Source organism: Pelodiscus sinensis, chromosome 16 (assembly GCF_052426305.1).
Source record: "Pelodiscus sinensis isolate ZL-2025 chromosome 16, ASM5242630v1, whole genome shotgun sequence".
Lineage (NCBI taxonomy): Eukaryota > Metazoa > Chordata > Testudines > Trionychidae > Pelodiscus > Pelodiscus sinensis.
Window position 1 is genome coordinate 1,377,928 of NC_143067.1, and position 26,074 is coordinate 1,404,001.

The 26,074-nt window shown below is 72.6% G+C and overlaps 2 protein-coding genes across 4 annotated transcripts in view; one reads left to right on the forward strand and one right to left on the reverse strand.

Moving 5' to 3' along the window:
- Nucleotides 1–800, forward strand: part of HK3 (hexokinase 3) — a 27,646-nt gene extending 26,846 nt beyond the window's left edge. For both annotated transcript variants that reach the window (XM_089769430.1, XM_089769429.1), the window contains exon 19: nt 119–800. In XM_089769430.1, the coding sequence (XP_089625556.1) occupies nt 119–260 (142 nt within the window). In that variant the 3' untranslated portion in view covers nt 261–800. The remainder of the gene's footprint in view (nt 1–118) is intronic.
- Nucleotides 679–26,074, reverse strand: part of UNC5A (unc-5 netrin receptor A) — a 49,812-nt gene continuing 24,416 nt past the window's right edge. Inside the window, exons 3-16 of one of the 2 annotated variants that reach the window (XM_075900717.2) lie at nt 23,688–23,831; nt 22,703–22,806; nt 17,784–17,964; nt 17,482–17,649; nt 13,881–14,045; nt 10,535–10,723; nt 9,287–9,586; nt 9,098–9,185; nt 8,853–9,021; nt 6,628–6,861; nt 2,824–2,973; nt 2,456–2,620; nt 1,835–2,013; nt 679–1,452 (exon numbers count right to left, since the gene is read on the reverse strand). In XM_075900717.2, the coding sequence (XP_075756832.1) occupies nt 1,287–1,452; nt 1,835–2,013; nt 2,456–2,620; nt 2,824–2,973; nt 6,628–6,861; nt 8,853–9,021; nt 9,098–9,185; nt 9,287–9,586; nt 10,535–10,723; nt 13,881–14,045; nt 17,482–17,649; nt 17,784–17,964; nt 22,703–22,806; nt 23,688–23,831 (2,402 nt within the window). In that variant the 3' untranslated portion in view covers nt 679–1,286. The remainder of the gene's footprint in view (nt 1,453–1,834; nt 2,014–2,455; nt 2,621–2,823; nt 2,974–6,627; nt 6,862–8,852; nt 9,022–9,097; nt 9,186–9,286; nt 9,587–10,534; nt 10,724–13,880; nt 14,046–17,481; nt 17,650–17,783; nt 17,965–22,702; nt 22,807–23,687; nt 23,832–26,074) is intronic. The other variant, XM_075900718.2, reaches the window with a different exon arrangement.

Consider the following 26,074-nt stretch of genomic DNA (forward strand, 5'->3'; position numbering starts at 1 on the left):
GGGCAGGGCTGGTGGCAAGGAGGGTGAGGGGCAAGGCCTGGCTGGCGGCAAGAGGGGTGAGGAGCAGGGCTCGGAGGGGGGCAGGACACTCGGCCTCACTCTGCCCCCCTCTCTGCAGCTTTGCGCAGCAGGTGCAGGCCACGGTGAAGTGCCTGGCCCCGCGCTGCCACGTCACCTTCCTGCAGTCGGAGGACGGCTCTGGCAAGGGCGCTGCACTCATCGCGGCCGTGGCCTGTCGTGTGGGCCGCCGCCAGCGCTGAGCCCGGCCGTGGCTTGTCGTGTGGCCCGCCGCCAGCGCTGAGCCCGGCCGTGGCTTGTCGTGTGGGCCGCCGCCAGCGCTGATCCCGGCCGTGGCCTGTCGTGTGGCCCGCCGCCAGCGCTGATCCCGGCCGTGGCCTGTCGTGGGGGCCGCCGCCAGCGCTGATCCCGGCCGTGGCCTGTCGTGTGGCCCGCCGCCAGCGCTGATCCCAGCCGTGGCCTGTCGTGGGGGCCGCTGCCAGCGCTGATCGTGGCCGTGGCCGTGGCCTGTCATGTCTGGGGAGCAGCTGGCGGCCCTGGTACCGTCTCCCGTCTGCAGCCAGCGCTGCCCTTCCTCGGGCCGTGTCCCCCCCGGTGGGTGGGAACACCCCGCCTTGGGGCCGCGCCTGGCATGTGCACGGCGCGAGCCCGGAGCCCAGCTAGCAATATAGATCCAATTTATTTACACGGTGCCCGCTAGCCCCCTGCCCCGCGGTGCCTGCTATGTACATAAGGCCAAGTGTAAATACGCGAATGCACTTGAATACAGAGTTAAAAACCGGTCTTTACACAACATGGGACAGGGCCTGGCCCGGCCGGCCCCACACGGTTACAGCACACACAACGCACAACGCCCCTGCGCACACAGCGCGGGCGGGGCTGCAGCCACACGGCCCCGCCCCAGGGCCCCCGCCACGGCCGCCTCTTTGGCTCCAAGACGCCCCCGGGGGCCACCTGGCTCTGGGCTCAGGCAGCCCCTCGCCAGGCCGGGGGCAGCAGGGGGCCCAGCCCCCACACTCACTGTCCGTGCCAGCACTGGGGAGCCTGGGCCCGCCCAGAGGTGGGAGCTGCAGTGGGGGGCAGCCAGGTCCTGCCCCTGTGCGGGCGGCGGGCGCCAGAGACACGAGCGGGGCAGCCGGGGCAGGAGCCCAGCAGGGGGCCGTGGGGACGGAGCTGCCGCTCTGGGGCTGCCACGGGGCCTATGCCCCCTGCCCCGCCGGCCCAGCCCTGCCCTCTGCTGCCCACGCTCGCCGGGGTGGCCCGGCCCCTCAGCACTCGGCCTCCGAGACGGCGAAGAGGGCGCTGTCCTGCTTGCCCACCTCGGCCACGGCGGCCGCCAGCTGCAGGAGGTTCCCGCTGGGGAAGTGGCGTGCCTCCCACAGGTTCAGGATCATGGCCGTGGGGCTGGCCTTCGAGGCATAGAAGCTGACATGGCTGTGGGGAGAGGGGAGGGGGCGTCAGCCCGGGGCTTGCCAGGGCCGGGGCCCCTCTGCTCTCCCAGGAGGTGGGTCTGCAGGCCTGGGTGGGGCCCCGTTCCCAGAGGGGGGGTTGCTGCCTGCACCTCCCCCTGCTGGGCCACCACCCCCTTCCGGGAGCCCCGCCAGCTTCAGGGGGCGCAGAACAGGGCAAGGCCACCAGGCCCCCCCGCTCCCGGCACGCTGCCCTGGGCCTGTGACAGTCCTGAAAGAGACCATGGCTGGGGCCACTCCCTGTCCCCAGGGTCGCTCCTTACCCCCCTGCCCCCAGGATCACCCCCTGCCCCCCTTTCTTCCCCTGGGGTCGCTCCCTGCCCCCAGGATCACTCCCTGCCCCGTACCTGTCCAGGTGGAGTTTCTGGGCCAGTGTTCTCCAGTCGGCCCCGTGGGCGCAGGGCGTGTCCAGGCTGCTGACGATTTTCTGGCGGATGAGGAAGGGGATCTTGAAGGCACTGGGCCCCACCAGGGCCGGGGAGCCGACCTCGCTGTCGGGCACCAGCCAGTCGGAGAAGCTCGTGTCCTAGGAGTCCGGCAGGGAGCGGGGTGAGAAGAGCCCCGAGCCGTGCCCCAGCAGGGGAGGGGAGGCAGCACCCCCAGGGCTCTCCCCCAGCTGTCAGCTCCTGGGGGCGTTCGGCAGGGCGGGGCACCCTGCCAAGCTGCAGCCTGGCCCCCGGGCAGCTGCTGCCTGCTCCAATCCGTGCACCGAGTGTGCGGCAGCAGCACAATGCAGGGCCACGGGGCCCCCTCCCTTGCCGGGCACCTGCCCCACAGGCCCCGCCCCGCCCGCCCGGCACCCCCGCAGGCCCCGCCCCCGCGCCCACCCCCTCGCAGACCCCACCCCCACGCCCGCCCCTTGCAGGCCCCGCCCCCGCGCCCACCCCCTTGCAGACCCCGCCCCCACGCCCGCCCCCTCGCAGGCCTCGCCCCCGCCGCAGTCCCTGCCCCCGCGCCCGCCTGCTCACCTTGGCGATGTTGAAGTTGAGGTGGAAGCTCTGCCCGTCGCCCTCCACCTGCCACACCCAGATCTTGCAGGCCAGCTGGCAGGTGGCGGGGCTGAGGCGCTCCAGCGTGAAGGTGCAGTGCAGGTAGGGCTGCAGCCCGCTCCACAGGTGGTAGAAGGGGATCTCCTGCGGGGGAGCCGGGGTCACTGCCGCCCAGCCAGCAGCAGGGCCTGGGGCAGTGGCCAGGGCAGACCAGGGCGCCTCCCCCCGCCCGGGGCTTGGGGCCTGCTCAGCCTGGACCTCCTGCCCGCCTCAGCCCCTGTGCGGGGGCAGAGCTGGGCCTGGAGCCCTGGGGGGGGAGTCAGGCCGGCAGGCCCAGGCTCCCCTACCTGGTAGCTGGCGAGGAGTTTGCTCTTCCACAGCGAGCTGGGCATGTCGTGGATGGAGAGGCGCAGGTTGTGGTAACTGTCCTTGAAGTGCAGGACACGGGGGTTGCCGATCAGCTGCCCCCCCAGCTGCTTCTCCAGCTGCATCACCTCCTGCCAGCAGACGGGCGCTCAGCGAGGGACCCGGCGCCAGGGGGGGGCGCTCAGCGAGGGACCCGGCGCCGGGGGGGGGGCGCCCAGCGAGGGACCCGGCACCGGGGGGGGCGCTCAGCGAGGGACCCGGCGCCAGGGGGGGGCGCCCAGCGAGGGACCCGGCGCCGGGGGGGGGGCGCTCAGCGAGGGACCCGGCGCCAGGGGGGGGCGCCCAGCGAGGGACCCGGCACCGGGGGGGGCGCTCAGCGAGGGACCCGGCGCCGGGGGGGGGCGCCCAGCGAGGGACCCGGCGCCAGGGGGAGGGCGCTCAGCGAGGGACCCGGCGCCGGGGGGGGGCGCCCAGCGAGGGACCCGGCGCCAGGGGGCGGGCGCCCAGCGAGGGACCCGGCGCCGGGGGGGGCGCTCAGCGAGGGACCCGGCGCCGGGGGGAGGGCGCCCAGCGAGGGACCCGGCGCCGGGGGGGGCGCCCAGCGAGGGACCTGGCGCCAGGGGGAGGGCGCCCAGCGAGGGACCCGGCGCCGGGGGGGGGCGCCCAGCGAGGGACCCGGCGCCAGGGGGGGGCGCTCAGCGAGGGACCCGGCGCCAGGGGGGGGCGCCCAGCGAGGGACCCGGCGCCGGGGGGGGGGCGCCCAGTGAGGGACCCAGCGCCAGGGGGGGGGCGGGCGCCCAGTGAGGGACCCGGCGCCGGGGGGGGCGCCCAGCGAGGGACCCGGCGCCAGGGGGGGGCGCTCAGCGAGGGACCCGGCGCCAGGGGGGGGCGCCCAGCGAGGGACCCGGCGCCAGGGGGGGGCGCCCAGCGAGGGACCCGGCGCCAGGGGGGGGCGCTCAGCGAGGGACCCGGCGCCGGGGGGGGCGCCCAGCGAGGGACCCGGCGCCGGGGGGGGGCGCTCAGCGAGGGACCCGGCGCCAGGGGGGGTCGCCCAGCGAGGGACCCGGCGCCGGGGGGGGCGCCCAGCGAGGGACCCGGCGCCAGGGGGAGGGTGCTCAGCGAGGGACCCGGCGCCGGGGGGGGGGCGGGCGCCCAGCGAGGGACCCGGCGCCGGGGGGGGGGCGGGCGCCCAGCGAGGGACCCGGCGCCAGGGGGGGGCGCCCAGCGAGGGACCCGGTGCCGGGGGGGGGGCGGGCGCCCAGCGAGGGACCCGGCGCCAGGGGGGGGCGCCCAGCGAGGGACCCGGTGCCGGGGGGGGGGGCGGGCGCCCAGCGAGGGACCCGGCGCCAGGGGGGGGCGCCCAGTGAGGGACCCGGCGCCGGGGGGGGCGCCCAGTGAGGGACCTGGCGCCAGGGGGGGGGGGCGCCCAGCGAGGGACCCGGCGCCGGGGGGAGGGCGCCCAGCGAGGGACCCGGCGCCGGGGGGGGGGCGGGCGCCCAGCGAGGGACCCGGCGCCAGGGGGGGGCGCCCAGTGAGGGACCCGGCGCCGGGGGGGGGGCGCTCAGCGAGGGACCCGGCGCCGGGGGGCGCCCAGTGAGGGACCCAGCGCCGGGGGGGGGGGCGGGCGCCCAGTGAGGGACCCGGCGCCGGGGGGGGGCGGGCGCCCAGTGAGGGACCCGGCGCCGGGGGGGGGGCGCCCAGCGAGGGACCCGGCCCCCCAGTCCTCACCCAGCACAGGTCCTGGATCTGGCTGTACCCAACAACCTTTTGGGGGGAGGGGCGAAAAGAGCCCGCAGGTGCCTCCTCACTGAGCCCCCCCCCGTCCCCCAGCCTGCCCTGGCAATGCGGCTGCGGGAGCCCCTTGGACGAAGGCAGGTCCTGGAGGCCCCGTCCGGGCTGCGGGAGAGCGACAAGGCAGGGGCAGGGGCAGGCAGAGCCGTGGGGCTGACGAGGGGGGTTCAGGGTTACTGGGGAACCTCTCCAGGAGGGACGGGCTCCACCTGGCCCACAAGGGGCCGATTCCCGGCATGCCACGTGTCCAGCGTGGGGGAGGGGTTTGAAGCCAGGCGCTGGGCGAGGCTGGCAGGGGCGGAGGGGGGAGCACAGCGCCCAGACAGGGTCTGTCTACACTAGCCCCCAGTTCGAACTAGGCTGGTTAATGTAGGCAACCGGAGTTGCAAATGAAGCCCGGGATTTGAATTTCCCGGGCTTCATTTGCATGTTGCCAAGCGCCACCATTTTTAAACGTCCGCTAGTTTGGACGCCGCGCCCGCGGCTACACGCGGCCGGACTAGGGCGTTTGGACTAGGCTTCCCATTCCGAACTACCGCTACTCCTCGTGGAACATGCAAATGAAGCCCGGGAAATTCAAATCCTGGGCTTCATTTGCAACTCCGGTTGCCTACATTAACCAGCCTAGTTCGAGCTAGGGGGGTGGTGTAGACAGACCCACAGAGACCCCAGACTCCCTGTCGGAGATCCACCCCGGAGGAAAGGCCAGAGGCTAGGGGTTAAACAGGCAGGAGGTGAAGAGGAGCAGTCCCGTTCAGTGCCATCCCAGGCAGGCAGAGAGCTAAATACTGGCAGAGGTTAGAAGTGCTGCTGCCCAGGTGCTAGGAGTCTAGGAAGACGGGCGACTTGAGTGCCGGGCCTGGGATGAGGCTGTTGCTCTAGCAGGCACCAGAGACACTAGGTGGAAGGATGCGAATCCCTGGGTCCCGGGAGTGGCTAGGGAGGACAGACTAGGTGGCCCGGGCGAGGGAGCGGTGCCGGCAGGTCTAGGCAGTGTGGGGCATGGGCCCTGCTCCCAGCGGTGAAAGCTGGACTGCTCAGAAGAGCGACCCCATGCGACTGGCCGGACGAGCCTCGTGGGGAGGCCCCAGAACCCCCCCAGCACTTCCCGCCCCGCAGGGGACTCGGCCCAGAGGAGGAGGCTGGCTGGACCGAAATGGGCAGGGCCGCTGGCAGGCTGGGGGCTGTGGGTGACCCCTACTGGCCGGTGTCCGGAGCACTGCCCAGCAGGTGGGCTGCCTACGACCCAACCGGTCTGACCGGTTGAGGGCAGCAGGGGAGCTAGGAAGTGAGTGTTGGGGGAAGGGCAGTCTGGGGCTGGATTCATGAAGGAACCAGTCTAAGGAGGGGGCTGGAATCGAGGGGCCCAGGGACCCATCTCAAGGGGTCTGAGGCATCCTGGCCTTGACTCCTGCAGCCACGTCCCGTCTGTGCTGGGCTGTGTCCTGGAGCAGCAATAACCCCCCTGTTCTACTGGCTGGTGGGGTCTGTTCTTGCTGCTACGGGGCTGCAGGATCGGAGGGACCCCGACTCGTCACAAAGGCACAGGGCAGGGGCAGCACAGGGCCGGGGCAGGGCGCAGGGCAGGGGCAGCACAGGGCCGGGGCAGGGCGCAGGGCAGGGCGCAGGGCAGGGGCAGCACAGGGCCGGGGCAGGGCGCAGGGCAGGGGCAGCACAGGGCCGGGGCAGGGCGCAGGGCAGGGCGCAGGGCAGGGGCAGCACAGGGCCGGGGCAGGGCAGGGCGCAGGGCAGGGCGCAGGGCAGGGGCAGCACAGGGCCGGGGCAGGGCGCAGGGCAGGGGCAGCACAGGGCCGGGGCAGGGCGCAGGGCAGGGGCAGCACACAGCCGGCGCAGGGCAGGGTGCAGAGCAGGGGCAGTACAGGGCTGGCGCAGGGCAGGGTGCAGAGCAGGGGCAGTACAGGGCTGGCGCAGGGCAGGGTGCAGAGCAGGGGCAGTACAGGGCCGGCGCAGGGCAGGACACAGGCCGTGGGTACCTTGAGCACGTCAGGGGTGTCGCGGAGGCAGTACACGCGCACGCTGTACTCCAGGGAGCTGCAGGAGGCTGGCGCGAAGAGCAGGAGGTTGAGGCGCTTGGCGGCTGCCATGCTGAGCGACTCCCCGACCAGGGCGAAGCGTCCCAGCTGCTCAGTGAAGATGTAGGCGGCCTGGGCCTCCAGCTGGCAGTAATAGAGCCCTGAGGCCGGCTCCTCCCCGACGTGCAGCACCTCCTGTGGCGCAGAACCCGGAGCTGGGCACGGAGCCACGCCCCTGCCTCAGCCCAGCCTCCTACCAAGAGCTGGTACCCTGCGCGGGGACCCGGCCCTGGGGGGCTCAGTGTTGGGACCTGGCCCTGGGGGCTCCACGCGGGGACCTGGCCCTGGGGGCTCCATGTCGGGACCCGGCCCTGGGGGCTCCATGTCGGGACCCGGCCCTGGGGGCTCCACGCGGGGACCTGGCCCTGGGGGCTCCATGTCGGGACCCGGCCCTGGGGGCTCCGCGCGGGGACCCGGCCCTGGGGGCTCCGTGTCAGGACCCGGCCCTGGGGGCGCCACGCGGGGATCCGGCCCTGGGGGCTCTGCCCGGGGACCTGGCCCTGGGGGCTCCGCGCGGGGATATGGCCCTGGGGGCTCTGCGCGGGGACCCGGCCCTGGGGGCTCCGTGTCAGGACCCGGCCCTGGGGGCTCCGCGCGGGGATCTGGCCCAGGGGGCTCTGCGCGGGGACCTGGCCCTGGGGGCTCCGTGTCGGGACCTGGCCCTGGGGGCTCCGTGTCAGGACCCGGCCCTGGGGGCTCCGCGCGGGGATCTGGCCCTGGGGGCTCCGTGTCAGGACCCGGCCCTGGGGGCTCCGTGTCAGGACCCGGCCCTGGGGGCTCCGCGCGGGGATCTGGCCCTGGGGGCTCCGCGCTGGGACCCGGCCCTGGGGGCTCCGTGTCAGGACCCGGCCCTGGGGGCTCCACGCGGGGACCCGGCCCTGGGGGCTCCGTGTCGGGACCCGGCCCTGGGGGCTCCGTGTCGGGACCTGGCCCTGGGGGCTCCGCGCGGGGACCCGGCCCTGGGGGCTCCATGTCGGGACCTGGCCCTGGGGGCTCCACGTGGGGACCCGGCCCTGGGGGCTCCGTGTCAGGACCCGGCCCTGGGGGCTCCGCGCAGGGATCTGGCCCTGGGGGCTCCGCGCGGGGATCCGGCCCTGGGGGCTCCGTGTCAGGACCCGGCCCTGGGGGCTCCGCGCAGGGATCTGGCCCTGGGGGCTCCGCGCGGGGATCCGGCCCTGGGGGCTCCGTGTCAGGACCCGGCCCTGGGGGCTCCGTGTCAGGACCCGGCCCTGGGGGCTCCGCGCAGGGATCTGGCCCTGGGGGCTCTGTGTCAGGACCTGGCCCTGGGGGCTCCGCGCAGGGATCTGGCCCTGGGGGCTCTGCGCGGGGATCCGGCCCTGGGGGCTCCGTGTCAGGACCTGGCCCTGGGGGCTCTGCGCGGGGATCCGGCCCTGGGGGCTCTGTGTCAGGACCTGGCCCTGGGGGCTCCGCGCAGGGATCTGGCCCTGGGGGCTCTGTGTCAGGACCTGGCCCTGGGGGCTCTGCGCGGGGATCCGGCCCTGGGGGCTCCGCGCGGGGACCCGGCCCTGGGGGCTCCGTGCGGGGATCTGGCCCTGGGGGCTCTGCGCGGGGATCCGGCCCTGGGGGCTCCGTGTCAGGACCCGGCCCTGGGGGCTCAGTGTTGGGACCTGGCCCTGGGGGCTCCACGCGGGGACCCGGTCCTGGGGGCTCCGCGCGGGGACCCGGCCCTGGGGGCTCCGTGTCGGGACCCGGCCCTGGGGGCTCCGCGCGGGGACCCGGCCCTGGGGGCTCCATGTCGGGACCTGGCTGGGGGCTTCACGCGGGGACCCGGCCCTGGGGGCTCCGTGTCGGGACCCGGCCCTGGGGGCTCCGTGTCGGGACCCGGCCCTGGGGGCTCCGCGCGGGGACCCGGCCCTGGGGGCTCCGTGCGGGGATCTGGCCCTGGGGGCTCTGCGCGGGGATCCGGCCCTGGGGGCTCCGTGTCAGGACCCGGCCCTGGGGGCTCCGTGTCAGGACCCGGCCCTGGGGGCGCCACGCGGGGACCCGGCCCCGGCCCTGGCTAGGTTCTTTCCCAGGTGGGATCGGGGGAGGGGCGTCCGCTCTCTAGTGCCTTAGGTGTCCCCTTGGCACCCCGACTACCAGCCCCCCGTGCCCTGGGCACTCACCTCCCAGGTGCCCTCGCACGACTGTTTCTTCAGGCGGATGCTCCAGTGGGCGGCGCCAGCCTCCACGCAGTGCCCCAGTGCCAGGATGGCGGGGCGCGAGAGCAGCACCCCCGGCGGCCCGCAGCTGACAATGGGGCTCAGCAGGGTCTGGCAGCCGGCCAGGGGCACCCTGACAGAGACGGGGGAGGGGGTGAGACCGGGGCGGCGCCGGCTGCCAGAGCCCCGGGCCCAGGCCCAGCACCTACCTCACGTCCTCCTGCTTGTGCAGCGTCAGGTAAACCTCGTAGACCTTGCCGCGGGGGATGGCGTCGGGCGGGATGAGCAGGCTGATCCCTGCAGCAGGGCACACGGCACAGCTCGGCTCAGCGGGCGGCCCTGGCACGGCCCCCCCCCCCCGCCCCGTGCCCCAGGAGCGCGGCGGGGGGCGGCCGTACCTGTGTTGGGGATCAGCAGGCGCCCCCCCAGGAAATTGAAGGTGCCGTAGGCCATGTTGGCAGCGCCCCGGGGCAGGGAGCGGAAGCAGCTCTGGGCGGCGAAGCGGGAGACGAAGTCCAGGCCCTCGGCGGCGGGCGCGCTGTGGTGCAGGGTGTGGCGCCCGGCGCCCAGCGGGCTCAGCAGGTGCCCGTTGCCCAGTGGGAACTTGCCGGGCCCGTCCTGGCGCGAGCACAGGGAGCCCTGGTAGGTCATGGTGGCCGTGCTGAGGTCGGGCTGGATGGTGAGCAGGTGGGACGGCCCTGTGAGCGGGCAGAGGGTGAGCCGGGCACAGCTGTCCCCGTGCGCAGGGCTCCGGCCCGTTGTCAGGCCAGTGGGAAGGGTCCTGGGGCCCCCGGGCGTCCCCCTGCCCCTCAGCACGGCCCTGTGCCAGCAGGATGGGATGCCCCCCGCTGCCCCGCCCCACTTCCTCCCGGCCCTGCTGTGCCCGCTGTGATGCCCCGCCCTCGCCACGCCCAGTGTACTGTCCCGTCCCCTGCCCCACCTCCGCCCAGCCCTACTGTATCTACTGTGATGCCCCGCCGTCACGCCCGTCCCACCCCACCATGCCCACTGTGATGCCACGCCCCCGCCACACCTGCCCCCGCCACGCCCTTGTGATGCCACGCTCCTGCCACGCCTGCCCCCGCCACGCCCACTGTGATGCCACGCCCCCGCCACGGCTGTCCCCGCCATGCCCACTGTGATGCCACGCCCCTGCCACGCCTGCCCCCGCCACCCCACTGTGATGCCACGCCCCGCCACGCCTGCCCCCGGCACGCCCACTGCGATGCCACGCCCCCGCCACGCCCGCCCCCGCCACGCCCACTGTGATGCCACGCCCCCGCCACGCCTGCCCCCGCCACGCCCATTGTGATGCCCCGCCCCGTCACGCCCACCACACCCCCGCCACACCTGCCCCCGCCATGCCCGCTGTGATGCCACGCCCCTGCCACGCCTGCCCCCGCTGCACCCACTGTGATGCCACGCCCCCGCCACACCTACTGTGATGCCACGCCCCTGCCACGGGTGCCCTGCCACGCCCATTGTGATGCCACGCCACGCCACGCCCACTGTGATTCCCTGCCCCTCCCACTGGGCTGTTGTGCCACCCCGCCCCCCACCCTGGGCTGCCCACCCACTCACCCCACTGCACCTGCTGTGCCGCCCTGCCTTGCCCCGCCCCGCTGTGCCTGCCAGGCCACACACACCTGCCTTGGCTGCCTTGCTGCTGACGGGCTGGAAGGCAGCGGTGAGAACGGACGAGTCGGGCACGTCGGGGTCCAGGCCGCCCTTGCGACGGCAGCAAACCAGGGCCACCACGAGCAGCAGCAGCACCAGGCAGACGGCCACGGCCACAAGCCCCACGTACAGCGCCACGTCCTCGGGGCCGGAGGCGGCTGGGGTAGAACGCGCTGAGCCAGGCTGGGCTCTGGCTGGAGCTGTGGGGCCCTGGGCGGCAGCACCCCACAGGTGCAGGGGCGGGGCCAGGCCTTTGGGGGGGCCTGGCTGCCTGGCCCCGCACAGAGCGGCTCTGAGCCCTCTAGAGAGCCTGGCCTGGCTGGGAGGGGCCGCCTGGGGACGTTCACCGGGCAGCGGAGCGGGGAGGCACCGACCGGACTTTCCTCCAAACCCCCAGCCTGGGAGGTGGCCCTGGCAGCCCCCCCAAAGCTGAGCCAGGCCTGGCCCGGGGACCGCAGGCGCCAGCTGGGGACACAGCAGAGCAGCCGGATTCCCTCCCGGCGCTGGACTGAACAGGAAATGCAGCTCCCCGGATTCTGTGCCTGTCCGGGCTCGCGGGGTGGGCGACGTGCCGAGGACGGGCCCTGGCCTGGGTTTGACGTGTTCTCCGGCTGGGGCCCTGCAGCGGGCGCCACCCACCCCGCCGAGGGCAGTGCCCCAGAGTGGGCGGCGCTAACGGCTCGCGGGGACGCGGCACACGCCCGAGGGACCCGGCCGGGACCTGCCGACCAGCCCACCGAAGAGGGGCCCTTCCAGACGGCAGCATTAGAGATAGCGGGGCCTGTCGGCCAGGCCACCCGGACGGGGAGCAAATACACCCTGGTAGCCATGGATACGGCTCCCCACTGCCCCGGGGCCCTGGCCCTGCCCTCTAGCGAGCAGACACGGGGGCAGACCCACTGCTGGCCCTTTTCAGCAGGGGGGGGTCCCCCAGGAGTCCTCATGGACCAGGGATCCACTTCACGTCGGCCCCGCTCCAGTGCTTGTGGGAGACGCACGGGGCCCGGCTCACCTGGGCCCCAGCGTAGGGCGCCCGGCCCAGCGGGCTGGTGGGGAGGTTCCAGGGGACCCTGAAGCAGATGCTGGAGACCTTTATGCTCCAGCACCCTCAGGACTGGGACGAGTACCTGCCCCCCGCTGTCTGCACAGGGAGGTGCCCTGAGGGTCTGCCAGGCTCTCCCCAACTAGAATTGCCAGGCGTCCGGTTTCTACTGGACAGTCCGGGATTCGCGCCCTGCATGCGGTAGGACAATTCGGACAACCCCCGACACGTGCAGTGTGCACTGCGCAATGGCCGGTGTTCTCGGCGGGCGCCTGGCGGGGGCGGGGCCGCGATTGGCGCTGGGAGCCCTGTGGTCGCACGCAAAATCCGGGCGGGGCCGGGCGGGGCGGGGGGGGCTGGGACTCCCAGCCACACCCCCCCCAGCCCAGCTTCTGCACCCGACCAGAGGCTCCCAGCGCCGATCGCGGCCCCGCCCCCCAGCTGGGAGCCTCTGGCTACGTGCAGAAGCCACCCCCACCCGGCTTCTACTAGCAACTAGGGGGAGCGCCTGCCGGGGCGTGGCCCCTTGGACTCCGGCTGCGGCAAGTGGCTGCCCCCCCCAGCTCCGCTTCCCACCCCCCTCAACGTCGGGCAGCAGCCGAACAGGGCGGAGCCGGCCCGAGCCGAGGGGAGCGCCCATGTCAGCCACTGCTGGAGCCGGCGGGGCCGACTTGCCCAGGCCACAGGCAGTGACCCCGCTCAGGTCGCTCCCGGAGGGGGGAGGGGGGCGCAGTGGGGGGCTGTGTGTGCAGGGCCCAGCGGGGGAGGGGGGCTCCTGAGCCACTGACAATGGCCCGGCTGCTTCACACCTGGTCGGGGAAGGAGGGGACGCAGGAGGGGGGCTGCCTGGGGACCCGCCGTCTTGGCTGGGGGAAGCAGACTAAGTGCAGGACGGGGGGGCTCAGGGGCCTGTGAGCCCCCCCAGGAGGACTAAGGCTCTGCCCCGGCTCCGGTGTTAACATGGAGCCTGCGCTGCCCCGTGTCGGAGACCCAAGAAACCTTCCACTCGACTGGCCGCGGAGTCGCCTCTGGCTGCGGACGGGGCCCAACGCGCCGGCTCACGCGGCCTGTGTGGGGGGGCTGGGGGGCACAGGGAGCACTGGAGTGTCTGAGGGGGGCTGGGGGGCAGAGGGAGCACTGGGGTGAGTGAGGGGGGCTGGGGGGCAGAGGGAGCACTGGGGTGTGTGAGGGGGGCTGGGGGGCAGAGGGAGCACTGGGGTGTGTGAGGGGGGCTGGGGGCAGAGGGAGCACTGGGGTGTCTGAGGGGGGCTGGGGGGCAGAGGGAGCACTGGGGTGTGTGAGGGGGGCTGGGGGGCAGAGGGAGCACTGGGGTGTGTGAGGGGGCTGGGGGGCAGAGGGAGCACTGGGGTGTGTGAGGGGGGCTGGGGGGCAGAGGGAGCACTGGGGTGTGTGAGGGGGGCTGGGGGGCAGAGGGAGCACTGGGGTGTGTGAGGGGGGCTGGGGGCAGAGGGAGCACTGGGGTGTGTGAGGGGGGCTGGGGGGCAGAGGGAGCACTGGGGTGTGTGAGGGGGGCTGGGGGGCAGAGGGAGCACTGGGGTGTGTGGGGGGGCTGGGGGGCAGAGGGAGCACTGGGGTGTGTGAGGGGGGCTGGGGGGCAGAGGGAGCACTGGGGTGTGTGAGAGGGGCTGGGGGCAGAGGGAGCACTGGGGTGTGTGAGGGGGGCTGGGGGCAGAGGGAGCACTGGGGTGTGTGAGGGGGCTGGGGGGCAGAGGGAGCACTGGGGTGTGTGGGGGGGGCTGGGGGGCAGAGGGAGCACTGGGGTGTGTGAGGGGGGCTGGGGGGCAGAGGGAGCACTGGGGTGTGTGAGGGGGGCTGGGGGGCAGAGGGAGCACTGGGGTGTGTGAGGGGGGCTGGGGGGCACAGGGAGCACTGGGGTGTGTGAGGGGGGCTGGGGGGCAGAGGGAGCACTGGAGTGTGTGAGGGGGGCTGGGGGGCAGAGGGAGCACTGGAGTGTGTGAGGGGGGCTGGGGGGCACAGGGAGCGCTGAATGTCCCTGCGCCAACAGGCTCTGCTCGGCGCGGTGCTGCAGCCGCCTATCGGTGCGCCTGTCCCTGGCTGCAGGGGGCAGGGCCCTGGGGGGCTCATGGGCTGAACACTCCCCGCAGGGCCCATGAACTCTGGCCTGGGGTGTTGCACTCACGTCCAGCGGCTGCAGGGCTCCCCCAGGCTCTGGAGCCGCCGCTCTCCAGGCCCCATGGCGGGCAGGTGGGGGGCACCACTGGGGATGGGGGGCCCGGGGAGGAGACACTCACGGTGGCTGCAGAGCTCGGCAGTGCAGTTGCGGGTCTCCAGCTCGGCTCCCTGGCACTCCTGGCCCCCGTTGCGAGGCGCCGGCTCCGAACACTCCCGGCTCCGCCAGTGTGTGCAGTCCAGAGCGCACAGCGACCAGCGGCTCCAGCCCGACCACCTGCCATCCACTGCACACGGGTGCCAGTCAGTGGGCAGGACTGGGGCCAGCGTTCCACCCCCTGGCTCCCACTGTCCTCCCCGCTGCATCTGCCTCACTGCACTTCACTGCACCCTCTCCACTACCCCCTCCCCTCGGCCCCCATCGCCTGCCCCCTCACTGCATCCTCCCCACTGCACTTCACAGCATCCTCTCCACTGACCCCTCCCCTCGGCCCCCATCGCCTGCCCCCTCACTGCATCCTCCCCACTGCACTTCACAGCATCCTCTCCACTGACCCCTCCTCTCGGCCCCCATCGCCTGCCCCCTCACTGCATCCTCCCCACTGCACTTCACTGCACCCTTTCCACTACCCCCTTCCTCTCGGCCCCCATCGCCTGCCCCCTCACTGCATCCTCCCCACTGCACTTCACAGCATCCTCTCCACTGCCCCCTCCCCTCGGCCCCCATCGCCTGCCCCCTCATTGAATCCTCCCCACTGCACTTCACAGCATCCTCTCCACTGCCCCCTCCCCTTGGCCCCCATCGCCTGCCCCCTCATTGAATCCTCCCCACTGCACTTCACAGCATTCTCTCCACTGCCCCCTCCCCTCGGCCCCCATCGCCTGCCACCTCACTGCATCCTCTCCACTGCACTTTACTGCATCTCCTCACTGTGCCTCACTGCATCTCCCCGCTGCTCCCTCCTTGGCCCCCGTCACCTGCCCCCTCACTGCATCATCCCCACTGCACTTCACAGCATCTGCTCCACTGCCCCCTCCCCTCGGCCCCCATCGCCTGCCCCCTCACTGCATCATCCCCGCTGCACTTCACAGCATCCTCTCCACTGCCCCCTCCCCTCGGCCCCCATCACCTGCCACTTCACTGCATCCTCCCCACTGCACTTCACTGCATCCTCTCCACTACCTCCTCCCCTCGGCCTCCATCACCTGCCACCTCACTGCATCCTCCCAACTGCACTTCACTGCATCTCCCCGCTGCTCCTCCCCTTGGCCCCCGTCGCCTGCCACCTCACTGCATCCTCCCCACTGCACTTCACTGCATCTTCTTCACTGCATCTCCTCACTGCACTTCACTGCATCCTTTCCACTGCCCCTCCATCCCTTGGCCTCCATCACCTGCCACATTACTGCATCCTCCCCACTGCGCCTCACTGCATCTTCTTCACTGCATCTGCCTCACTGTGCCTCACTGCATCTCCCTGCTGCCCCCCCACCCCTTGGCCCCCATCGCCTGCCAGCTCACTGTGTCCTCCCCACTGCACCTCACTGTGTCCGCCCCACTGCAACCCCCAGCCCCAGCCTGCCCCATGCCAGCCTGGGCGGGCGCCTCTCCTCAGTGTGTACCCAGCCGCCTCCTTCCCCAGCTGGCCCAGAAACTGCCTGTGAGCCCCCTGCAGCAGGCACTGGGCTTGCAAGTGGGAATCCCGCCCACCATGCCCAGCCGGGCACGCCCCAGGACCGTGACGTGGGACAGAACAAACACGCACACGGGGGGGGGGACACAGCTGGAGGGAGGGCTGGGCACAGGGTGGGGGCTCACAGAGGAAAGAACGTGCTGCCTCTGCCCACAGCTACGGCTCCAGGCAATGCCCTCCGCTGGGCACCCGCCACCCGCAGCGTCAGGCTCAGCCAGGGAAGGCCCAGGGTAGAACAGCAGGTCGGGAGTGTGGGGAGCCAGCAGGGCAGGGGGTGGGGCTGGGTCGGAGCGAGGGCGCCAGCGGGGCGGGGGAACGGGGGGCCAGGTTAGAGCGAGGGGCGCCGGCGGGGCGGGGGGTCGGGGCGGAGCGAGGGGCGCCAGCGGGGTGGGGGGCCAGGGAGCAGGGGAACGGGGGCAGAGTCGGAGCGAGGGGCGCCGGAGGGGGAACAGGGAGCCGAGGGGCACCGGCGGGGCTGTGGCAGGTTGCCCCGTGGGCTGGGGGCCGAGGCGGGTGCCGTGCCGGGGCTGTGGCAGGTTGCCCCGTGGGCTCGCGGCCGGGCGCCGAGGCGGGTGCCGTGCCGGGGCTGTGGCAGGTTGCCCCGTGGGCTGGGGGCCGGGCGCCGAGGCGGGTGCCGTGCCGGGGCTGTGGCAGGTTGCCCCGTGGGCTCGCGGCCGGGCGCTGAGGCGGGTGCCGTTCTGGGGTTGTGGCAGGTTGCCCCGTGGACTGGGGGCCGGGCGCCGAGACGGGTGCCGTTCTGGGGCTGCGGCAGGTTGCCCCGTGGGCTGGGGGCCGGGTGCCGAGGCGGGTGCCGTTCTGGGGTTGTGGCAGGTTGCCCCGTGGGCTGGGGGCCGGGTGCCGAGGCGGGTGCCGTGCCGGGGCTGTGGCAGGTTGCCCCGTGGGCTGGGGGCCGGGTGCTGAGGCGGGTGCCGTGCCGGGGCTGTGGCAGGTTGTCCCGTGGGCTGGGGGCTGGGCGCTGAGGCGGGTGCCGTGCCGGGGCTGGGGCAGGTTGCCCCGTGGGCTCGCGGCCGGGCGCCGAGGCGGTGCCGTGCCGGGGCTGTGGCAGGTTGCCCCGTGGGCTCGCGGCCGGGCGCCGAGGCGGTGCCGTGCCGGGGCTGTGGCAGGTTGCCCCGTGGGCTGGGGGCCGGGCGCCGAGGCGGTGCCGTGCCGGGGCTGTGGCAGGTTGCCCTGTGGGCTGGGGGCCGGGCGCCGAGGCGGGTGCCGTTCTGGGGCTGTGGCAGGTTGCCCTGTGGGCTCGCGGCCGGGCGCCGAGGTGGGTGCCGTGCCGGGGCTGTGGCAGGTTGCCCCGTGGGCTCGCGGCCGGGCGCCGAGGCGGTGCCGTGCCGGGGCTGTGGCAGGTTGCCCCGTGGGCTCGCGGCCGGGCGCCGAGGCGGTGCCGTGCCGGGGCTGTGGCAGGTTGCCCCGTGGGCTCGCGGCCGGGTGCCGAGGCGGGTGCCGTGCCGGGGCTGTGGCAGGTTGCCCCGTGGGCTCGCGGCCGGGCGCCGAGGCGGTGCCGTGCCGGGGCTGTGGCAGGTTGCCCTGTGGGCTCGCGGCCGGGCGCCGAGGCGGTGCCGTGCCGGGGCTGTGGCAGGTTGCCCCGTGGTCTCGCGGCCGGGCGCCGAGGCGGTGCCGTGCCGGGGCTGTGGCAGGTTGCCCCGTGGTCTCGCGGCCGGGCGCCGAGGCGGGTGCCGTGCCGGGGCTGTGGCAGGTTGCCCTGTGGGCTCGCGGCCGGGTGCCGAGGCGGTGCCGTGCCGGGGCTGTGGCAGGTTGCCCTGTGGGCTCGCGGCCGGGCGCCGAGGCGGGTGCCGTGCCGGGGCTGGGGCAGGTTGCCCCGTGGGCTTGCGGCCGGGCGCCGAGGCGGGTGCCGTGCCGGGGCTGGGGCAGGTTGCCCCGTGGGCTGGGGGCCGGGCGCTGAGGCGGGTGCCGTGCCGGGGCTGTGGCAGGTTGCCCCGTGGGCTCGCGGCCGGGCGCCGAGGCGGTGCCGTGCCGGGGCTGGCAGAGCGCGGGCGCGGTGGTGCCGAGCGGGTACCTGGGCACAGGGTGGTGCAGGCGTTTTTCTGCACATTCTGGCCCTCACAGAACGTGCCCCCGTTGAGGGGCGCCGGGTTGGTGCAGCTTCGGCTCCGCTTCTGCCAGCCCCGTCCGCAGCTGGTGCTGCAGGCCGACCAGTCTGCCCACGTCGACCAGCCGCCGTTCACTGGGGTGGGAGAGGGACAGTCAGCGGGGCCGCAGCACCGGGTGGGCGGGGGCGGGGCTGCCCCGGGGAGGGGGGGCTGTGGAGAGAGACAGGGGGACGGGCGGGTTGCGGCTGTGGTCCTCGCGGCTCCTTACCGTACACGGTGACGGCGGCCGCGGCGCTGCGGCGACGGGCCACCATGTTCTTGGCCACGCAGGTGTAGTTGCCCGTGTCGGCCAGGCGGGCCCGTTGCACCACCAGGCTGTGCTCCGGGGTGACCTGCAGGTTCGCGTCCAGCGCCGCGTCCACCAGCTCCTCGCTGCGCAGCCACTCCACCTGCAGGCAGCGGGCATCAGGCGGGCCCCCGGCAGGGCACGGGCAGGGGGCATGGGGCACTGCAGCAGATGGGGGAGGGGAGCAGATGGGGGCGCTGCAGCAGGCGGGGGAGGGGAGAACATGGGGCGCTGCAGCAGGCGGAGGAGGGGGTTATGGAGGCATTGCAGCAGGCAGGAGAGGGGGTACATGGGGACGCTGTAGCAGATGGGGAGGCGGTTATGGGGGTGCTGTAGCAGACGGGGAGGGGGACACGGGGGTGCAGTAGCAGATGGGGAGGGGGTTATGGGGGTCCAGTAGCAGATGGGGAGGGGGGTCATGGGGGTGCAGTAGCAGACGGGGAGGGGTTATGGGGGTGCAGTAGCAGATGGGGAGGGGGGTTATGGGGGTGCAGTAGCAGACGGGGAGGGGGGTCATGGGGGTGCAGTAGCAGATGGGGAGGGGGGTTATGGGGGTGCAGTAGCAGACGGGGAGGGGGGTCATGGGGGTGCTGTATCCGACGGGGAGGGGGTTATGGGGGTGCAGTAGCAGACGGGAAGGGGGACACGGGGGTGCTGTATCCGACGGGGAGGGGGTTATGGGGGTGCAGTAGCAGACGGGAAGGGGGAGCTGTATCCGACGGGGAGGGGTTATGGGGGTGCAGTAGCAGACGGGGAGGGGGTCATGGGGGTGCAGTAGCAGATGGGGAGGGGGATCATGGGGGTGCAGTAGCAGACGGGGAGGGGGTTATGGGGGTGCTGTATCAGACGGGGAGGGAGTTATGGGGGAGGGGGGGGGTGCAGTAGCAGATGGGGAGGGGGGTCATGGGGGTGCAATAGTAGATGGGGAGGGGAGTCATGGGGGTGCAGTAGCAGATGGGGAGGGGGGTCATGGGGGTGCAGTAGCAGACGGGGGAGGGGGTTATGGGGGTGCAGTAGCAGATGGGGAGGGGGGTCATGGGGGTGCAGTAGCAGACGGGAAGGGGGACACGGGGGTGCTGTATCCGACGGGGAGGGGGGTCATGGGGGTGCTGTAGCAGACGGGTAGGGGGACACGGGGGTGCTGTATCCGACGGGGAGGGGGTTATGGGGGTGCAGTAGCAGACGGGGAGGGAGACACGGGGGTGCAGTAGCAGATGGGGAGGGGGGTCATGGGGGTGCAGTAGCAGACGGGGAGGGGGACACGGGGGTGCAGTAGCAGATGGGGAGGGGGGTCATGGGGGTGCAGTAGCAGACGGGGAGGGGGACACGGGGGTGCAGTAGCAGATGGGGAGGGGGGTCATGGGGGTGCAGTAGCAGACGGGAAGGGGGACACGGGGGTGCAGTAGCAGATGGGGAGGGGGGTCATGGGGGTGCAGTAGCAGACGGGGAGGGGGACACGGGGGTGCTGTATCCGACGGGGAGGGGGGTCATGGGGGTGCTGTAGCAGACGGGGAGGGGGACACGGGGGTGCTGTATCCGACGGGGAGGGGGTTATGGGGGTGCAGTAGCAGATGGGGAGGGGGATTATGGGGGTGCAGTAGCAGATGGGGAGGGGGACACGGGGGTGCTGTATCCGACGGGGAGGGGGTTATGGGGGTGCAGTAGCAGACGGGGAGGGAGACACGGGGGTGCAGTAGCAGATGGGGAGGGGGGTCATGGGGGTGCAGTAGCAGACGGGGAGGGGGACACGGGGGTGCAGTAGCAGATGGGGAGGGGGGTCATGGGGGTGCAGTAGCAGACGGGGAGGGGGACACGGGGGTGCTGTATCCGACGGGGAGGGGTCATGGGGGTGCAGTAGCAGACGGAGGATGGGGGTCATGGGGGTGCTGCAGCAGACGGGAGGGGAGGGGAGGGCATGGGCGGGGTGGCAGGTTGGCAGAAATTTGGTGGTGCCCAGAATGGCCAACGCCCAGACCCCTCCCTCACCCAAACTTCTCTCCCCCACCTGCCCAGGGCTCTGGCAGGGGGGCTGTTTCGCAGGCTCCCTGCGTGGGGCGGACGGAAGAGGCTTGTGCTGTTGCCGTTACTGTGTGCGGCTTCGGCTGCTGCTCGTCGCCTCTGCTGGTGACCTGCTGGTACCCTGGGGCGCGCCCTTCGCCAGGCGCGGGGCCTTTCTACCTTCCGCACTGGGATCTAGCCTCTGCTTTCAAACGAGCACCTGGCCCCTCCCGGCTGCTCGCTCTCGTGGCGCAGGCTCGGCGGCCCGGGGGGCTCCGGGCTTACGGGGCGGGCGTTGAGCTGGGCCTCTGCTCCGGCGGCTCTGGAAAGGCCCCTGCAGCGTGCCGGGACTTTCCCTTTCTCGCTGCGCCTTTTCCTTGCAGGCTACAGTCATTCTCCGACTGGCGTCACCCCCCCAGCAACAGCTTGGTGCAGCTTGGTTCCTGCACGACTGTGACGTAGTGGGGGTACTTGCTGGGCTGTGGTGACCCTGCTGTCTGGAGCAAGACCCAGCAGGGAAAACCTCGCTAGGCAGAGGTAAGGCCAAACTGGTTGAACCAGTGGCCAGACACCCCCCATGGAGAGGAACAAAGGAAGGTGGAATGCTGCCCTGACTGGGGGGGCAGGGCTGCAAGGGAATTGAGTTAGTTGGTTGGTGGCTGTCTGGGAGGATGGATGAGACAGCCTAGGGAGAGGAGCTGGAGTTTAGGGGCCCAGTCTCCCCCATCTCAAGGGGGCCTGAGGCATCCTAGCCCAGTTCCTGTAACCAGATTACATCTGTGCTGCGCTGTGCTGGAGGAGCAATAAACCACCCTCAATTCCACTGGCTGGTGCAGTCTGTTTGTGCCATTTCGGGGTGCAGGAGACGGGGAACCCCAACGCGCCGTCACAACGACTGTGACTTCATTGAGTCTGTGCCCCGTGCCCCACCGGCGCGACCTGCCGGCCGATGGACTTTGTGCCCCGGTGTGACTGCGTCCCTTGGACTGTCCTCGCCCCCGCGTTTCAGCGCCGCCTGTTCTCTAGTCTCCCCCTCGCCACGAGGCGCTCTCGTCCCCTCTGCCCAGTGAGGTTCTAGCGTCGGGAGAGAAGCAAAGGGCCGGGTCCCTCATGCGATGGTGGGTGCGATAAACGGGACAGCCCCTGCCCCTGCCCCCGGCTCCTGCCTGCGCCTCTGCCTACCCCGGTGCTTCGCCTGCCGCGGGGCCTAGCTCTGAAACCGGGGGGCTTGGGTCTACTTTGAGGAGTCTGAAGAATGCACCGTGTGCCCAGCCCCTCCCCCTCGGCCTCTGGCTCCCCGGCAAAGCCCCCGGCCCCCAGCTGCGTGTCCTGCGGGTGCCGGTGGGGCCGCTCACGCCCCTTAGCTCACGTCACAGAGCAGCTTTTGGGACAGGACCCCCTGCCTCCGTTTACAGCCACGGCTGGGCTGCTGCAGGCTGGGCGGCCGTTCCCGTGGCTGCAGCGAGCCCCTAGCCTGAGCACCTAGGGCCCCTGCAACTCGCCCTACGGCCTGGGGGAGGGGAGGACACGGGAGCGCTGCCCCACAGGGACTTCCCGGGCCAGAGCTCAGGGTCCAGGGGGCCCTGAGCCCAGCCCCTCCTGGGGACAGCAGCTTTAGAACGGTTTGTGCAACGCGCTGAGTGGGGGTGAATGTTAAAGACCCCAACTCTCCCGGCCTCCTCCTCTGGGGAGGGGAAGAGCCGTCCAGCCCCTACTAGCCATCCGCCGGGTCCGCATCTCGCTGAGCCCGGGACCCGCAGGACCCTCGCGAGTCGGGGCTCACGCCGCTCTGGGGCGCTACACAGAAGAGACAAGGAACGAATCGGCACCGCGAGGCGCTTGGTGCGAGGAGCCAGAGCTCCCGTTTGTCTGGACAATTGTGTCGCTCCTGGGGGGGGGAGCGTTTGGAGAGAACAACTTGGAGGCCCAACAGTTTGGGAGGCCAGAGGGTGGAAGAGGGGAGGGGCTGGAAGACTCCGAGGCGTCGAGGTGCCATGAATCGGGCCCAATACAAAGCAGGCGGCCGGAGGCCATGCGGCCGTGTAGAAGCAAGGGCCCTGTCACACACAGGACAGCCTTGAAATAACCCTGGGGGGGGACACCAGCCCTCCGACGTCGGAGTGGAGATCCCCAGACAACAGGCACTAAGCAGAACGGACGGGGATTGCCTGAGAGCGGACGGAGCCAAACGCACGGACCTGACGGGGGAAAGTCCTGGCAAAGGTGGAGCATCCTGCACGCATCTCCGGGTCTCCGACCGTCAACATGGGCGCGTCGGTCTGGACCGAGAGACGCCCTCGCTTCTCCCCTCACGAGCGGCATCACGACTGTGCGTGTGCATGTGCGTGTGCCTGTGTGTGCGTGCATGTGCGTGCGCGTGCATGTGTGTGCGTGTGCGTGTGCATGTGTGTGCGTGCGCCTGCGTGTGCATGTGTGTGCGTGTGCGTGTGTGTGCATGTGCATGTGTGCGCGTGTGCGTGTGCATGTGCGTGTGCGTGCGTGTGCATGTGTGTGCGTGTGCATGTGTGCGCATGTGCGTGTGCATGCGTGTGCATGTGCATGTGCGTGTGCATGCGTGTGCGTGTGCATGCGTGTGCGTGCGTGTGCATGTGCGTGCGTGTGCGTGTGCGTGCGTGTGCGTGCGCGTGCGCGTGCGTGTGCGTGCATGTGCATGCGTGTGCATGTGCATACGTGTGCGTGCGTGCATGTGTGCATGCGTGTGCGTGTGCATGCGTGTGCGTGTTTCTATTGTATTCTCAAGAAATGTGGCTTGTTGCTTTTTCCCCAGGTGCTTCTTATAAGCACGACACTTCTGCTGGTGGGAGACCTGGGGCCGGACTCACCTCCGCCGGCGGGACGCCCTCCGGGGGCTGGCACCGCAGCACGATCGTCTGCTCGATGGAGACCTCCTGGCCCACCGGCTCCTCCTCAAAGTTCTTCCTCAGGTCTGCAGAGCGGGGCAGAACGGGGCAGCTGAGATGAGATCCCCTGCCCTGCGGCACTGGGCCCTCGGCATGGCACACGCGGAACCCTGCACAGCCCTGGGCATCTGCCTGGACTGGAGCATCCCAGACGGGGCCTGGCACAGCTCCCACGGGCTCAGCCAGCTCAGGATCTCGAGCCAAGGAGCCCGTCCCTCGCCCAGCGGGCACAGCCCCGGTGCCAGTGCTGGGTCTGGCGGGGAGCCCGTCCCTCGCCCAGCGGGCACGGCCCCGGTGCCAGTGCTGGGTCTGGCGGGGAGCCCGTCCCTCGCCCAGTGGGCACAGCCCCGGTGCCAGTGCTGGGTCTGGCGGGGAGCCCGTCCCTCGCCCAGCGGGCATGGCCCCGGTGCCAGTGCTGGGTCTGGCGGGGAGCCCGTCCCTCGCCCAGTGGGCACAGCCCCGGTGCCAGTGCTGGGTCTGGCGGGGAGCCCGTCCCTCGCCCAACGGGCACGGCCCTGGTGCCAGTGCTGGGTCTGGCGGGGAGCCCGTCCCTCGCCCAGCGGGCACGGCCCCGGTGCCAGTGCTGGGTCTGGTGGGGAGCCCATCCCTCGCCCAACGGGCACGGCCCCGGTGCCAGTGCTGGGTCTGGCGGGGAGCCCGTCCCTCGCCCAGCGGGCACGGCCCCGGTGCCAGTGCTGGGTCTGGCGGGGAGCCCGTCCCTCGCCCAGCGGGCACGGCCCCGGTGCCAGTGCTGGGTCTGGAGGGGAGCCCGTCCCTCACCCAACGGGCACAGCCCCGGTGCCAGTGCTGGGTCTGGCGGGGAGCCCGTCCCTCGCCCAATGGACACGGCCCCAGTGCCAGTGCTGGGTCTGGCTTGGGGTGCATGGCTGGTGCCCGCCACACTCACAGGCAATGCGCACGAAGGCCTTCTGGCTCTTGGTGGTCCCCGAGGCGCTCCAGGCGACGCACTGGCACCAGTACTCCTCCAGCCCAAAGACCCGCTCCACCTGCTGCCGGGAGATATCGATGCGGACGTCCATGAGGGGCAGACCTGGGGAGGGAGCAGTGTCAGGGAGGGGTGACGTACCGGGATGGTGCCACCTCTGAGCCCAGAACCTGCCCCTCAGGCTCCCGGCGAGGGTGTGCAGAGCTGCGGTACCACCCCGGCCTCATCCTGGGCACATGCAGAGGAGCTGGGATTCTGAGTGTGGCAGCCCCAGCCTGGCAGCCACCTGCTACCCATCTGCCCACATGCACGGCCAGCCCAGGCCCTGGGTCCCTGCTGCCCTTATTGGTGCCTGGGTCTCTCCCGCCCTTACCGGTGCCCGGGTCTCTCCCGCCCTTACCGGTGCCCGGGTCTCTCCCGCCCTTACCGGTGCCCGGGTCTGCGCTGCCCTTACCGGTGCCCGGGTCTCTCCCGCCCTTACCGGTGCCCGGGTCTGCGCTGCCCTTACCGGTGCCCGGGTCTCTCCCGCCCTTACCGGTGCCCGGGTCTGCGCTGCCCTTACCGGTGCCCGGGTCTCTCCCGCCCTTACCGGTGCCCGGGTCCCTCCCGCCCTTACCGGTGCCCGGGTCCCTCCCGCCCTTACCGGTGCCCGGGTCTCTCCCGCCCTTACCGGTGCCCGGGTCCCTCCCGCCCTTACCGGTGCCCGGGTCCCTCCCGCCCTTACCGGTGCCCGGGTCTCTCCCGCCCTTACCGGTGCCCGGGTCTCTCCCGCCCTTACCGGTGCCCAGGTCCCTCCCGCCCTTACCGGTGCCCGGGTCCCTCCCGCCCTTACCGGTGCCCGGATCCCTCCCGCCCTTACCGGTGCCCGGGTCCCTCCCGCCCTTACCGGTGCCCGGGTCTCTCCCGCCCTTACCGGTGCCCGGGTCCCTCCCGCCCTTACCGGTGCCCGGGTCCCTCCCGCCCTTACCGGTGCCCGGGTCTCTCCCGCCCTTACCGGTGCCCGGGTCCCTCCCGCCCTTACCGGTGCCCGGGTCCCTCCCGCCCTTACCGGTGCCCGGATCCCTCCCGCCCTTACCGGTGCCCGGATCCCTCCCGCCCTTACCGGTGCCCGGGTCCCTCCCGCCCTTACCGGTGCCCGGGTCTCTCCCGCCCTTACCGGTGCCCGGGTCCCTCCCGCCCTTACCGGTGCCCGGATCCCTCCCGCCCTTACCGGTGCCCGGGTCTCTCCCGCCCTTACCGGTGCCCGGGTCTCTCCCGCCCTTACCGGTGCCCGGATCCCTCCCGCCCTTACCGGTGCCCGGATCCCTCCCGCCCTTACCGGTGCCCGGGTCCCTCCCGCCCTTACCGGTGCCCGGGTCCCTCCCGCCCTTACCGGTGCCCGGGTCCCTCCCGCCCTTACCGGTGCCCGGGTCTCTCCCGCCCTTACCGGTGCCCGGGTCTCTCCCGCCCTTACCAGTGCCCGGGTCTCTCCCGCCCTTACCAGTGCCCGGATCCCTCCCGCCCTTACCGGTGCCCGGATCCCTCCCGCCCTTACCGGTGCCCGGGTCTCTCCCGCCCTTACCGGTGCCCGGGTCTCTCCCGCCCTTACCGGTGCCCGGATCCCTCCCGCCCTTACCGGTGCCCGGATCCCTCCCGCCCTTACCGGTGCCCGGGTCCCTCCCGCCCTTACCGGTGCCCGGGTCTCTCCCGCCCTTACCGGTGCCCGGGTCTCTCCCGCCCTTACCGGTGCCCGGATCCCTCCCGCCCTTACCGGTGCCCGGGTCCCTCCCGCCCTTACCGGTGCCCGGGTCCCTCCCGCCCTTACCGGTGCCCGGATCCCTCCCGCCCTTACCGGTGCCCGGGTCCCTCCCGCCCTTACCGGTGCCCGGGTCTCTCCCGCCCTTACCGGTGCCCGGGTCTCTCCCGCCCTTACCGGTGCCCGGGTCCCTCCCGCCCTTACCAGTGCCCGGGTCCCTCCCGCCCTTACCGGTGCCCGGGTCTCTCCCGCCCTTACCGGTGCCCGGGTCCCTCCCGCCCTTACCGGTGCCCGGGTCTCTCCCGCCCTTACCGGTGCCCGGGTCCCTCCCGCCCTTACCGGTGCCCGGGTCCCTCCCGCCCTTACCGGTGCCCGGGTCCCTCCCGCCCTTACCGGTGCCCGGGTCTCTCCCGCCCTTACCGGTGCCCGGATCCCTCCCGCCCTTACCGGTGCCCGGATCCCTCCCGCCCTTACCGGTGCCCGGGTCTCTCCCGCCCTTACCGGTGCCCGGATCCCTCCCGCCCTTACCGGTGCCCGGATCCCTCCCGCCCTTACCGGTGCCCGGATCCCTCCCGCCCTTACCGGTGCCCGGGTCCCTCCCGCCCTTACCGGT